Source organism: Hylaeus volcanicus, chromosome 6 (assembly GCF_026283585.1).
Source record: "Hylaeus volcanicus isolate JK05 chromosome 6, UHH_iyHylVolc1.0_haploid, whole genome shotgun sequence".
NCBI classification, from domain to species: Eukaryota; Metazoa; Arthropoda; class Insecta; order Hymenoptera; family Colletidae; genus Hylaeus; species Hylaeus volcanicus.
Genome location: NC_071981.1, coordinates 8,963,934 through 8,978,094, shown reverse-complemented (window position 1 = coordinate 8,978,094; position 14,161 = coordinate 8,963,934). Strand labels below are relative to the sequence as shown.

General features: G+C 41.5%; 2 protein-coding genes across 3 annotated transcripts; one reads left to right on the top strand and one right to left on the bottom strand.

The window, feature by feature from the left end:
* Positions 1-162: 162 nt before the first annotated feature.
* On the top strand, positions 163-2,596 carry LOC128878859 (pigment-dispersing hormone peptides-like). Its single transcript, XM_054127442.1, has 3 exons — positions 163-1,355; positions 1,963-2,089; positions 2,334-2,596. The coding sequence occupies exons 1-3, from the start codon at positions 1,195-1,197 to the stop codon at positions 2,454-2,456; spliced, it is 411 nt and encodes a 136-aa protein (XP_053983417.1). The 5' UTR covers positions 163-1,194; the 3' UTR covers positions 2,457-2,596.
* A 1,118-nt stretch (positions 2,597-3,714) lies between these two features.
* On the bottom strand, positions 3,715-9,798 carry LOC128878422 (cyclin-dependent kinase 11B). Of its 2 annotated transcripts, none has more exons than XM_054126619.1 (8): positions 9,344-9,798; positions 8,661-9,032; positions 7,299-7,979; positions 5,771-6,087; positions 5,282-5,608; positions 4,633-4,897; positions 4,322-4,552; positions 3,715-4,166 (listed from the first exon to the last, which is right to left on the bottom strand). In XM_054126619.1, exons 1-8 carry the CDS (start codon positions 9,433-9,435, stop codon positions 3,872-3,874), a joined length of 2,580 nt encoding a protein of 859 aa, XP_053982594.1. In that variant the 5' UTR covers positions 9,436-9,798; the 3' UTR covers positions 3,715-3,871. The 2 variants fall into 2 exon arrangements, with proteins under 2 accessions (XP_053982594.1, XP_053982595.1); XM_054126620.1 differs by having other exon boundaries at positions 8,661-9,024.
* Between the last annotated feature and the right edge of the window lie 4,363 nt (positions 9,799-14,161).

The following is a 14,161-nucleotide window of genomic DNA, read 5'->3' as shown; positions in this document are numbered from 1 at the left end:
CTTGAGCAATTGTAAGGAGTTTTGCTTTTGGGTCCTCTTTTTCTGGGAAAGTCTATAGCCATCAACAAGCCCAAGGGGCCGACCTGGACGTTCACGTAGAACAATATACATGTATACATTAAAAGCATTCAACATTGCCGCCTTCACCAAAAACTAACTCAAGCAGGAATTAAAAATTTGTAATTTTGCGCCGACTACGAAAAGAGTATTTAACATAATTTAATATAAAGGAAATAGAAATTTATTATATTATTGAATATCATTTAATATAAATGAAATATAAATTATTTCATACTTTTTCTGTATGAATAAAGGTATCTGGCAATTCAGATTCTGACAACTTACCTTGTAATCAAGATTGATCAACCCTGGCTTTACAACACTGGCTGCAATTTATTACACACTACATAACAAGTCTAAATTGAAAACATTTCGCTGATATAAATATAATTAATAACGCAATAGCGCCAACGTATAAACAAAAAATTGTTTATACAGTTCAGACAACAGATCATCCGGATATTAGGGTGTTCGGATAAAGAGAGTTCGGATACCGAGAGCTCTACTATAAATCTTTGGGCACTGAAAGACATACATATTCATGATCAGAAATCAAGGTTTTATATGTCATACTTTTCTAATATGTGGCATATATCTCAGAGAAGATATTGGAGTCTAAAGGATTAATTACCGCAAGTCACCCGTGAACTAAGTTTAGTCGAGAAATTGTAATTTGACTAACGGTTTTTACGATAAAATACTAAGAAATGTTATGATTAGACTACGGATCTTTATGCATTTATAGGAAATTTGAACGTGCAAGAAATTACAAAATGCAAACAGTATGCAAGAATATTAAAAAGATTGAAAGTAACGTTCATGTTATAATATTTGCAGAATAAAATAAATTCCTATTTAGGTTCAATTTTTGTAGGCACGTTCACGAAGATTTTATTTTGCATAAAGATCCGCAGTCTAGTTATGATAGAAACAATATCTCATCGCTAAGTTATTAATGGAAAACCTCATAAATGTTACAAATGAAGACAAGAGACGGAATAATCGGTTAATCGAGTAGCTATATGATCAGAAAAAAAGACTGTCATACACACGTTCCGTGATTGCATAATTGCAAAAAATTAAGAGAGAATTTCTTCGATATTTCCTCGAAGAAGACAACTGTCGTCTACAGAAATGTCTGTCGCGAACAGATTTCAACCCCCGCGAGCTATCCCGAACGCGTATAAAAGTATCGGACGACGACGACTCTCAGGGCACAGCGAGCTTGCACTTCCAACAGAGAGCTCATTGCATTTGCAGTACCCTAGTAGCAACGAGGAGTCGTACTTAAACAGGTAAAACTGAATTATCTAAGGAAAACAAGAGAGAAAATAACTAAAATGCAATAATAACAACGTTTTATTAAGCTTTACTATTTCTTTTTACGTTCTTAATTCAACTTACCAATAATCTTCGTGGGGCAATTGACAAAATAATGTTTCCTGTCCTCGTTCTTTTGTTTCAAGAAGTATCTATTTCTCCAAAAGTATTAGTAGAGTAAGGATGTGCAAAATAAATTAATAATTCAAGTCAATTATTTACAATAAAGACATCAAATGAGAGAAATATCTGTTACGATTTCAATAATATTACCACCATGAGCAATAACTTTCATGTTCCTGGATTCTGGTTCAGTGGACATTATAATACTATCTTGATCATTATGTAAGTCAAATAAGTTCTCCAAAGTTGCATGTGTAATCTGTTACACTTTCAATAATTAATGAGAGAAATATCAATGATCAAAAATTTTTTTGTACAATTAGAAGTTTTAATATATGCAGATGCCATTATGTTTATACATAACACATCTCGTATTAACAAACGTAATAAAAACATAATGTGCAATCAACATAGAAGAAGATACGTGAAAATAATGTTTTTGCTTGAATCTTTTTTCAGAATGTCTTTAACGAAACGCATGATCATCCTAATTGCAATGCTTGGAATCGCGTACGAAGCATTTGGAGCAATCGAGGAAGCTGAGAGAAATTTCTTTGGATTTCCCTATATGTACAGCAGAACACTGGTAAAGATATATACAGGGTGTCCCAGAATTAGCGTAATAATTGAAAAACGAAGCACCATCCGACATTTTTGCAAAGGAAATTGTGGTTCAGAATCGTCTCAGCTACCCCCATTTCCGATTCTTATACTAATTCTGGGACAACCTCTATACACACAGAATTCATAGATACCACTGAAATAAAATCTTATGGTGTCCAAACATTGTTTACGTAAATAAGATCTATATGACACATTGTTGCTTTTAGGACGATCCTCTGGCGCTTGCACGGATGCTGTGTCCAGGGCGCTTCTATCATTCTAAACGCAACTCGGAGCTAATAAACTCGCTGCTGGGTTTACCAAAAAATATGAACAACGCTGGAAAATGAAAGCTCCCGAATGATAATTAGTTGCTACACATAGTTCATGAAATTCAATATCAACGAAGCTACACTTTGTATTTATCGTGTATATTTTAACAAATTCCCCCATGCTTGTAACGTATGAAAATAAATAACTTGTAAGAGAGTAAACCGATAAGTATCTTTATTGGAGTTTCCATCATTTTCCTTTCGAGCTCCAAAATTAGCTTCATTAATTTCTACTACTTTATCTGGACCTCTTACTTCCTTAGTAGTATTTTTGCACCAATTTATACATACCTATCGTATAATAAATATAAGTATACACGAATATAAAAAAAATGGATGAATTTTACTTTTCTGCAAAAACTGCTCCAGTCAACATAAATATTAGTTGCTATATTTGAATGTTCCTTCATAATATTAAAATAGTACACTCTTTTCACTTTGAAAAGAGTAACCTCCTTTTCGAAGTCGATTAAAAATATTGTAATGTTACCTTTTTATGTGAGGATTATGTGAGGAATACTGTTAATACTTGACGAATAACATAACAGGTGTAGATAGTATGTCAATTTCAATGATTGTATACGTTTAGAAACATAATTTGTATAAATAGATATACAGGGTGTCCCAAAAGTCGGGGAGGAGCCGGAAATGGGGGGTAGCTGAGACGATTCTGAACAACAATTTCCTTTGCAAAAATGTCGGATGGGGCTTCGTTAAGAAGATATTAAGAGAAAACCCCGACCAATCAGAGCGCGCGTATACCGTTCGAGCGGCCACGGTAGCGAAGGCTACGCGCTAGGCGGCCGCGTCAATGTCCTTCGATGCACGTCGAGTCACTTGTTCGCGTACAAGCGCGGCCGCCAGCGCGTAGCCTTCGCTACCGCGGCCGCTCGAACGGTCTACGCGCGCTCTGATTGGTCGGGGTTTTCGCTTAATATCTCCTTAACGAAGCCCCATCCGACATTTTTGCAAAGGAAATTGTTTTTCAGAATCGTCTCAGCTACCCCCCATTTCCGGCTCCTCCCCGACTTTTGGGACACCCTGTATACATGTATGTGCAGTTCTGACAATATATGTAATATATTGTCATCCCCTCATCTATTTCATTCTCCAATTCACATGTCAGCTAAAGTCCTCCTCTTATTTGTATAATACTGTATTGGTATCGATTAAGTGTTCATTACGTACATAATGTTATCGAAACATGTGTACCTGTTTCACTTGACTATCATTAATGTTTACACTCCATCGGTCTTACCACTAAACAAGCTTTTTTAAATTAAATTTATGACATCCTTTAATTGTGTGTTCCATGTTCGTATATTGTTACAATCGAAATGCAAAACATCCAAGTATTTCAAGATTTATGTACAAAGTTTATTTCTTGTAGAAAAAACATAAAGTCACTTTTAGTTAGATTTATTTGTAGAAGTTCAAAACTTTAGATGAAAACCACCGCCGACGGGCGGCTGTCTTCCACCTTCTGTGAGACCCATGTGAAAGCCAGAATTACTTAAATCGGCATCGTCGCCATCTCCTAATTGTTTGTACTCTTTGCCACCACTTGGCGGTTTGGGAGAAGCGTTTGCTGTTCTAACCCCGAGTTCCGACTTGGCCGGCCACGTGGGAAACATCTGAGGATCGATTGGTAAGGGTGCTTCTGTGAAGTAACCATGCTTCAAGGCGTCTTCCGACGTTATTCGTTGCGATGGATCGTACGTGAGAAACCTGGAAAATAATATATTTCTTTTTTAAAAACCATTAGAACCAAGTGGAATTGTTGAAAGATCAATTATCTTAAGTTAAAAAATCAATTTATTACGCAAATGTTTGAAATTTAATATTTAGTTTGAAATAAATGTCATTGAACGAAAGAAATATACTTGTTTAACAGCTCGATCCCCAAATCCGACAAAGATAAGCTGAAGCGCTGCCTCAAATTGTTTACTGGATAATGAGCGAATGGAATTTTCTGCACCATTGGTAATTTACTATATCCTGGCCATATCCGATCATTTGGAGTACCTAGTTCCTTGAATATCCTATTCAATTGATCAATCTCCGATTTACCTGGAAACAGTGCCTCCATTCTTAGTAATTCCGCAAAAATGCATCTAAAAAATAATAGTACTTCGTTGACCAACGTTGATGTGGAGAAATAAGATATCATTGATTTCTTTAAATTTTTACTTACCCTACAGACCACATATCAACAGGAGTACTGTACTCTTTCCCGCTCAGTAGCAATTCAGGAGCTCTGTACCAAAGCGTTACAACAATCGGAGTATACTGTCTCAGAGGAGAACCGTATTCTCGCGCTAAACCAAAATCACCAACCTTTAAGATGCCCCGATGACTTAGCAACAAATTCGATGTTTTCAAATCACGATGGAGTATCCAATTGTCGTGTAAATGAGCGACAGCCCGCAACAATTGTTGTATAAGGCACTTCACCTCCCCTGGAAAAAAGAGTATATACTTCCATTATTCCATTTAACGACCAAACACATACCGATATTAACAAAATAATTGATTAAAGCTAAGGACAAGCGTATAAAACATTAACGTTGTGCACTATAATTGTTTTCTTATACTTTTTGAATAAAATTGTGTTCCACTAATTTGTTTTATTAATCGTATATGACTATGCAGTATCGCGTTAAAAGTTTCACGAAAAAACAGTTTAGTCATGCTAGAGTTATCCTCGCAATGTAAAGGATTCATTACATAATTGTAATATATGTTCATCGAATAATAAATTATTTTAGCAAAAAAGTAAATTTTTGCTTATACTAATAGTATCGATTCGGTATCATTCTCATTGTTATCCAGCAAACGTTTACCTGGTATGAAAACTTGTTTCTTTTGCTTCATCGTTTCCATCAATGATTTCAGATCATGCTCCACGTAATCCATTACAATAAATATTTTATCCATATTGCTACCGACGACTATTTCACGGACAGTAACAATGTTCGGATGTTGTGCCTTCAACAAAGTATTTATTTCTCGCAGACTGGTGATTGGGAATCCTTCCTTCTCTTTCTCCATCTTCAATCGCTTCAAGGCAACAATTTCGTCAGTGCGTTTGTCACGCGCTCTATATACCACGCCATATGTACCTTCTTCGATGCGATTTAGACACTGAAACTCCTCAACGCTTCTACAGCCTACGACAAAATGAAATATCGTGGGAGTTAGTTTCCAAAAAGGTGATGTAAATAATTGTTGTTCTATCGCTCCTTTAGTCTATTGTTATAATTCTAATTCTACTCTGCAATAGAGAAACGAAAATTACCGATCGTTATCTAATCTAAAAGTTTTCGTTTTACCTTGAATCGCTGGTAGATATGGCGGTAGTTCAGGAACTTCCTCTTTCTTTTCCTCTTCTTCTACAACTTTGTTTGCGCCATTTGAATCGACATGTCCAGGTGAATCCCCGTCGGAGTGATCGGACTTAGCTAATCGATCGACGGATAAAGGACTAGGATTATTATAGTCAGAACCATCGTTAGAATCAGCATTTGAACCTTTGTTCGAATCATTGGATTCATCATCATCCTCGGTGCTGGATTCAGACGAATCGGATGAATGTCTGTCAGAAGATCTTTCACGTATACTTCTTTGACCATCAGACGAATGCCGAGATCTACATATATACAAAAATCAGACTGGTTACCAACTCCACATACAACATACTTATTTTTAACGAGCAACATAAAGTAGTATCCATTACTTTTCCTAGTACATTTCTTTTTCGGCTGCATTTACATATACAGTGAGTGTAGAAAGTATTCGTACATCGATCAATTTCCAAAAAAAAACTATGTAAAATTGTAATTTATTAACTTATCTTTTACAAATAATGACATTCTACATATTCTCGGAAATCTGTAGAATAGATAGAGTACAAAAAAAAAATTAAATTAATCAATAGAAATATTGAAGCAATGAGTTTTCGCACAACTGTTTAAGTTTTAAAACTTCATTTAAAAAAAAAGAAATTTACATTAATTTACAAGTATATAATACTTCCTTCGTGGGATTTCCTTTTGATTTTATAATTATTGCAACTCTTCTAAGCGTTAAATTAACTAAATTATTAGTTATTCGAAGTGGGATCTTCTTCAATTCCTCTATTAGAGTCATTTTTAAAAGTACTTTCCTGGAAATTTGATATTTTCTAATTCTGATGGAGCAATAAACTAATGTGTTTACGTTAGAAACTCTACTGTAAATGGTTCGTCATAAATAGACTGCGGATCTTTATGCATTTATAGGAAATTTGAACGTGCAAGAAATTACAAAATGGAAACAATATGCAAGCATATAATAAAGATTGAAAGTAACGTTCGTGTTATAATATTTGCAGAATAAAATAAATTCCTATTTAGGTTCAATTTTTGTAGGCACGTTCGCGAAGATTTTATTTTGCACAAAGATTCGGTCTAGTCATAAGAATCGTACAAATACTTATTGCTTCTATACTTTTACTCACCTTTCGCATTTTTTTTTGTTAATTTCACAAATTATTTTAACTAGTAAATGTTGTTTGGACTACATCTATCTTAGAGACTTTCGAAAATATGTAAAATATCATTGATTATAAAAGAAGAAGTTAAGAAACTACAATTTCACGCAAAAGTTTTTTGGGAAATTGATCCGTGTACTAATACATTCTACACCCACTGTATCAAGTATAACAACTTCATATAAACTGAGTAAGATATAAATAAAGTGTTCAAGTACACAAGCGCTTCTTAAAGACGTGAAAATCGACATAGAATATATTATGTGTTTATTGAAAGTTCTTTGAAATTGGCAATGACTTTATAAAATTAACATACTATAAAAACTTACTCTACGGATTTAGAACGAACTTCGTCCGAATGAATAGGACTCGGACTTTCATCCGACAGTTCTACAACCGATGGATCTTGATTGTTTTCAGGACTAAGGGGTCGTTTCTCTCCTCTCTTCATTCGACGTGCTTCCAGCTCCAATCTAGAGACTTCTTTTCTCCTGGCCATTTCTCTATCAGCTTCTAATAACCTTTCTTTCCTAAGCTCCTGCTCAGTCATTTCCTTCGGGTCCTTTGGTTGGATTGGTATCTCATTGATCTCCATTTCGTCAGGATCCTCCGTAACAAGCTCCATTGCTTCACGCAGTTGTTTTTCTCTGTGCTCTTTTTCTCTTTCTGCTTTTTCTCTGTCCCTGTCACGAAGCCGATCGTGCTTATGGGATCGTTTATGACGCTTCTCGCTTCTCACCGGCCGTTCTATAAGCTCTGTTTCAGAATATTGTTCTTCTATCACTCGTATGTGTCTATGTTCTTCCATACGAATATCGCGACGCTCCCTTATGTCATCCACAATAGCACGAAGCTCACGACGCTCCCGTATATCCTCCATTCTTTCTCTGCGCTCGCGTGACTCGCGTAACTCGCGTGGATCTTCTAGACGGATTTCTCGGCGAGTATCTGCTTTATAATCTCGAATATCCCGCGAATCCTCCCGTCTCTCTCTTCGTTTATCCAGCAACCTATAAATAATATAATTCAATGATAATTCAATTTCTCATTATTGTTAAGAGATGCGTATAGATTTAACTGTAATTAGCATTTGTAACAAAAATTATACACTAAATGTATCGTAGGGAAGAAGAGAAATCAATACTGATAGAAAGTGGTAATCGTATTTGCTCAGACGCTCTAATACTCAAAATACTTACTTAATATTTTACACGATTCATGTTGAGTATTTTTGTCTATCCATTACTGTCTGAGAAATTTGACTAAATATTACAGGGTTTTACAATTTGACCACAAATATCAGTAGATAAAAAAATTATGTGTCTCGTATATTTTTTAATTTATGTACCTAGTACCATAAAAATCAAAGTATATTAATAAGGCAATGGTTCTTGTAAATGAAAATTAGTTGACGATATCCACATTTCCTGATAGTGCTACAATTTTCTTATCTCAAGACTTATCTTTTAATTTATCTATATCTTTAGTTTATCTTTAGTTTATCAAAGATAAGAAATAATGAATAACAAATAACAGAGAAACCAAATAGAAATCACAAACTAAATGAAACAATTAAATTATGAAAATATTCAGTCTATTATTTGAATATTTAATATTATCGAATAATTATAATATTATGGAATAATTAACCATGTAAATCGTGAACTTATTGTATATAGCATTTTTTGTACCTTTCTCTTAAATCCTCCAAAACACGATCACCCGTGGTTCTCTCTTTTCTATTGTGCCTAGATTCCTTGTCCCTATGACTTTCTATCCTTTCTAGCCTATCCATTCTGTCTCTGTCCCTTTTGGAACCATCCGAACGGTCAGATCTCTCTAACAGATCAACGCCATGCCTACGGTGCCTGTGTTTGTCCCTGTGTCTATCTTCTCCGCGATCATGATGCCGAGACTTTCGTTCTTTCTCTTCCCTGCGGTCTCTCCTATCGCTGTGTTTGTCCCTCCTTCTAGACGAGTTAGACTTGTGATGTCTAACAATAGCCTGCGGTGGTTTTATATCCAAAGAATCTGCAGTATCACCACCATCCTCCTCTGAAAAGCTTTAAGTATACTTTTCTCAAAACAACTAATACTTAAACACACAATCACATTGAACTCGATAAACAAAAATAGTTCTCAATTTAATTAATACTAAAAAAGACATTCTACGCGAATAATTGTCTAATAAAAAGAATTTCATAACAGGATGACAGATAAATTTACAAAAAATGCAAGATCGAATCGTAAACTCGTTAATGGAAAGTTCTAAATTCAAAGCTGAATATGTACTGGATAAAAAAAAAAGGCAATTAGCTATTTAGTTCGAAGGTTAGGTTTACAAATTAAAATCACGCATCGTATTATTCGTTACCTAAAATCATCCATATCCTTCGATGGGCTTTTCTTTATTTCTCCATCTTCGCTTTGATTATCAATATCCATGTCAAGTCTGTTCTCTGACATATTACGAATAAATATATTCACTTTCGATCAACAGTTCTCCGCGCATAATTACCAACGAACGGAAAAGAAAACACAAACATTCGCTATAACCGCGAAAATAATCCACACGTTTCGTAAGTAAAACGTGCTCGAATAAATAAAATTGAAAAAGAATATAATAAATTCTTTTTAATATTCGTTTAATTCACATTCGTACATACATATGTATTTCGATCACTGATCCACGAGGAAACAAACAAGAAGCACTGGGGTCCTTGGCTGACACATTATTGCATCACGTATTACTTTCTACAGATTCTCTTGAATTCTCTCTTCATCCACTGACGCCCAATCACCCACCACAGAAGTCAGCAGAAGAACACAGTTGAACATGGCATACACAGATAGAGAATATTCTTGAATTTTTGACTATGGGTGCGTTCAGTTGCTAACTTCAGGGCTGACGCCACATCTAGTGGCGACATGTATACCCACTTTCGACCATATATACTTGTCCCAAAAATGTTGTAACACCTTGAAATGGGTGGTTTGGGAGGTGATTTGAAACAACTTTTTCCTTAGCGAAAATGTTGTCCGAGGCTTCGTTGAGGAGATATTAACGGAAAACCCCGACCAATCAGAGCGCGCGTATACCGTTGGAGGGGCCGCAGTAGCGTATGAGCGCGGCCGCCTATCGCGTAACCTACGCTCAACCGGCATACTCGCATTCTGATTGGTCGAGGTTTTCCGTTATCACGTTGAATGCCAGATAAATATTCTTGAAAATTTCTGCTACAATTAAATACTATTTAGAATATTGGAGACTACATAATCAAACTTTTATCGTGGTATTTATTTTTGTAACTTCATCAAAATTCATGAATTTTATTCAAATTCATTTCTTTTCATGCTTGACTTTCAAAATTAATTTTTTTACTTCTTCAGTGAAAAGCACTGTCACCCATATATGGGTGATGTGGCGATCAACGTGTTAATGTCTCCTCAACGAAGCCTCGGACAACATTTTCGCTAAGGAAAAAGTTGTTTCAAATCACCCCCCGAACCCACCCATTTCAAGGTGTTACAACATTTTTGGGACACTCTGTATGCAGTCCCGGCGCAACGCAGGTTCAGCGCGTTCGCCGGAACTCGGCCCCGTATTTTGGGGGGCCCTGCGGTCTACGAAACTGTTGATTTACTTTTTACGGAATGATGATACCATTAACAGATGCAAGACATTTTTTTATTAGCGATGATTTAGTTTAAGGGTGCGCAGTAGCCAGAGCCAAACTTCGAGTTGACTTCAGCGACAGTTGCGGAAAAAGCAGGAAACTCCGGGACAAGGACAGAGAGGGCGATACAAAAATTGCAGGACAGACGACGACAGGACGATTAGGCTAGATTGCTGGAAGGGACCGACGGGGTGGGGGGTACGAAGAGGAAGGCGGGTACCCCACCCACCGACAGCTCTACCACCACCGGGATAGTGGTTAGAAAAAAGAGGGCGCTTTCCGGGGAGGGGTGGACATCGGTCAACCCCCGGAAAGAAAACAAGAAGAGAAACAAGAAGAAGGCCAGGGAGGAGGTGGAGCAAGCCCCCGTGCCCCCACCCGTGCAAAATGCATGGGTCGTACGGGCTACGGACAGGGCTGCCAGGGTGCGCCGCGGTGATGCCCCTGCCCCTACACCTAGTGGTGCCAATCAAGAGGGGGGCACAGTCCCCCCCCCCTCCCCGGCCCAAAGCAAACCCACAGAGGGAGGATAAGGGCCCGAAAGGAGGGAAATCCAAGGGGCCCAATCCTGGCAGTACGAAGGCTCGAAATAGAAAACGGGCCGAGGCGGTCATCATCGCGTCCTCGGCCGGGGCGAAATATGAAGAACTGGTAAAGCAGGTGGCTAGCCAGCTGGGCGCCCAGAAAGTTAGAAGGACCCGCAAGGGTGAGGTCCTTATGGAGGTCGACCAGAGCGGCGGGGCGGACGAGTTGCTCAAGGCCCTGGATGGTAGCATGGGGACAGCCATCTCGGCACGGGCGATTGTCCCGAGAGCGGAGGTGAAGATCCGCGACCTGGACCCCATAGTGGGTAGAGGGGAGGTTTTGTCCTCCTTCTGTGCCCGCTTGGGGATCGAGCCCACGGGAGGCGTCAAGCTAAAGGTGCTCAGGCCAACCTCCTGGGGGACCCAGGTCGCGGTTTTGGAGGTACCCCTTAAGTGGGTGGGTAAGGTCACCAACGGAACCAAGATCTGCATCGGGCTGGTTTCGGCCCGTTTGCGGCTGGTTCCGACGGTGACCCGATGCTATAGGTGCCACGCTCTCGGGCACATTAGCGGGGCCTGTAAGGCAAAGGAGAGCCTGTGCCGGAAATGCGGCCAGCCGGGGCACGACATGATGGGGTGTAAAGCCACCCCAGCATGTCGTTTGTGCCTGGACAAGGGGGCCACTCCTAAGGAGGCCGAGCATATTGCGGGGGCAAGAGCGTGCCCCATGTATAAGGAGTACCTGCGGAGAAGCGGGGGTAGATCGGCGGTGTGATGCGCATCCTGCAGATTAACCTTAATGGCTGCAGGATCTGCTCGCCGTGACGGCGGAACGTCTTAAGGCGGACGTCGTCATGGTGGCAGAACCGTACGATATCCGCCCGGACTGGACAGCGGACCTAACCAAAAAGGCCGCTGTCTGGATTACCGGCATCGGCGGGCTGAGGGGGGTTATGATGGGGGGGAGGGGGGCGGCTGGCGACGGGTATGCCCTGGCCACGGCCAGGGGCACCCTGTTCGCCAGCTGTTACTATACCCCTCGGCTCGACCGAGAGGGGCTGGTTGCCAAGCTGGAGATGTTAGAGGCCGCCGTTATAGGAGGACACCGGCGCCGGGTTGTTGCGGGGGAGTTTAACGCGAATTCCCCCGCATGGAGATCCCGGAGGCTCGACCCGAAGGGCGTGGAGATCGCCCCCGAGAAGACAGTCGTCTTCTCGGCAAATCGAAAATGGTTGGGCCCCCCGCTCCTGGTTCCGGTTGGGGTGCAGATGGTCCCTCCATCTGAGAGTGTGAAATATCTGGAGGTAACCTTCCATCGTTCACAGAACTTCAAAGTTCATATCGAGAAGGTCACCTACAAGGCCACCCGGGTGATGTATGCGCTGTTTCGGCTCATGCCTAACATAGGCGGACCGGGCCAACGGGCCAGCGCATTGTATTATCAGGTTATGGAGTCGGTGCTGCTCCATGCCGCCCCCATTTGGGGAGGGGCTATGTGTGTGGCAACTCGACGCCAGAAAATGGTCTCTGCCCAGAGAGCGGGCCTCATCAAGGTGTCTAAGGCGTACCGGAGCGTCCCCAATGATGCGCTCCCGGTTATAGCGGGCATATGCCCCATCATCCTCAAGATAGAGGAGAAGGGGCTCATCTTTCGGCACCTCAAGGACCATGCGCCCGATCCGCGGACCCGCTCCGAGACGGACATTCCGGCTGCCATTGAGTGCATCAGGAATGATGTGCTCGATAAATAGCAGGCGGAATGGGATGCCGGCGGGGCTTGCCGTGTCACCCATGCCTGGATTCCAAATATCCGGGCATGGTTGAGGAGGCCCCACGGAACGACCAGCTATTGGCTGACCCAGGCGCTTACGGGGCACGGGGTCTTCAATGCCTTCCGATACCGGATAAGCAAGGCCCCGTCCCCGGAGTGTTGGTACGGGTGTGCGGTCCCGGACACGGCGGAGCACACGCTCGTCCGGTGTGACAGATGGGCGGCGGAGAGGCTGGTCCTCGAAATGGAGCTGGGAGATGGGCTCCCCGTCACATTGAAGAGGATGGGGCTGGCCATGACGGTCCGCAAAGAGGGCTGGGTCGCGGTGGAGACCTTCGTTACGAGGGTCCTCACCGCGAAGGCAGCCCACGAGAGGAGGCTTGACCGGGAGTCTCGGATTCTGGGGGCGCCCGGTGCGCCGGCGGCTCGCGGGGCCCGGTAGAGACGGATGGTGGCTGCGGGGGATCCTGGTCCTCCGCCCGGGGATTGGACCGTCCCTGTATAGAGGATGGTCCTGTCGCGGGGATTCGAACTGGTTGCAACACCCGGACGTTATTTATTTTTATATATTTTATTTTATGACCTTAGTTTGACCTTTTTTAGGTTTTATTCTTACACATTTATTTATTTTATTCTTATATTTTATTTTATTGACGTATTTTATTTTTGTTTTAGCTTTTACTTTATTTTTGCACTATTTCTTTTAGCACAGGACACAGGACAAGGCTGTTTCGGGTTCTCGCACGCTCTCGGCCTCCCCTCAGTACCGACTGGGGAGGTTGAAAATGATGGCACATGGGTCCCCGAGCGCTCCCAGTTCTGGCCCGGGCCAGACTAGGACACAACACCCCGCTCGGGGAATAATAGTCCCTTCCCCCTGCTAGGGGGGAGGATGAGGATCCTCACCGAAACCCCTAGGAGGAATCCCCCCTTCGGAGGAATAATACCCGGAGGGGTCGTGCTTGAGTGGAGGATTGCAATTGGTGTCCCTCTAGGCCCGGGCCTGGGGGACAGAGTAGGGAGGCTTCGCCGCTGCCCCCGCCAGCCTTGGACAGGTTCTACTGCCCCCCGTGCTGGCGGGGAGACTGGTGCGGCGGATAGGTGGAGTGGCCTCCCTGGCGTCAGGGAGGCCCAACGTGGGAGAGGCCACAATGGCTGCGAGGGCGTGCGGTCGCCAGTTGGCGACCCCTCCGGGGCGATGTAATATCTTCGGTTAAGTT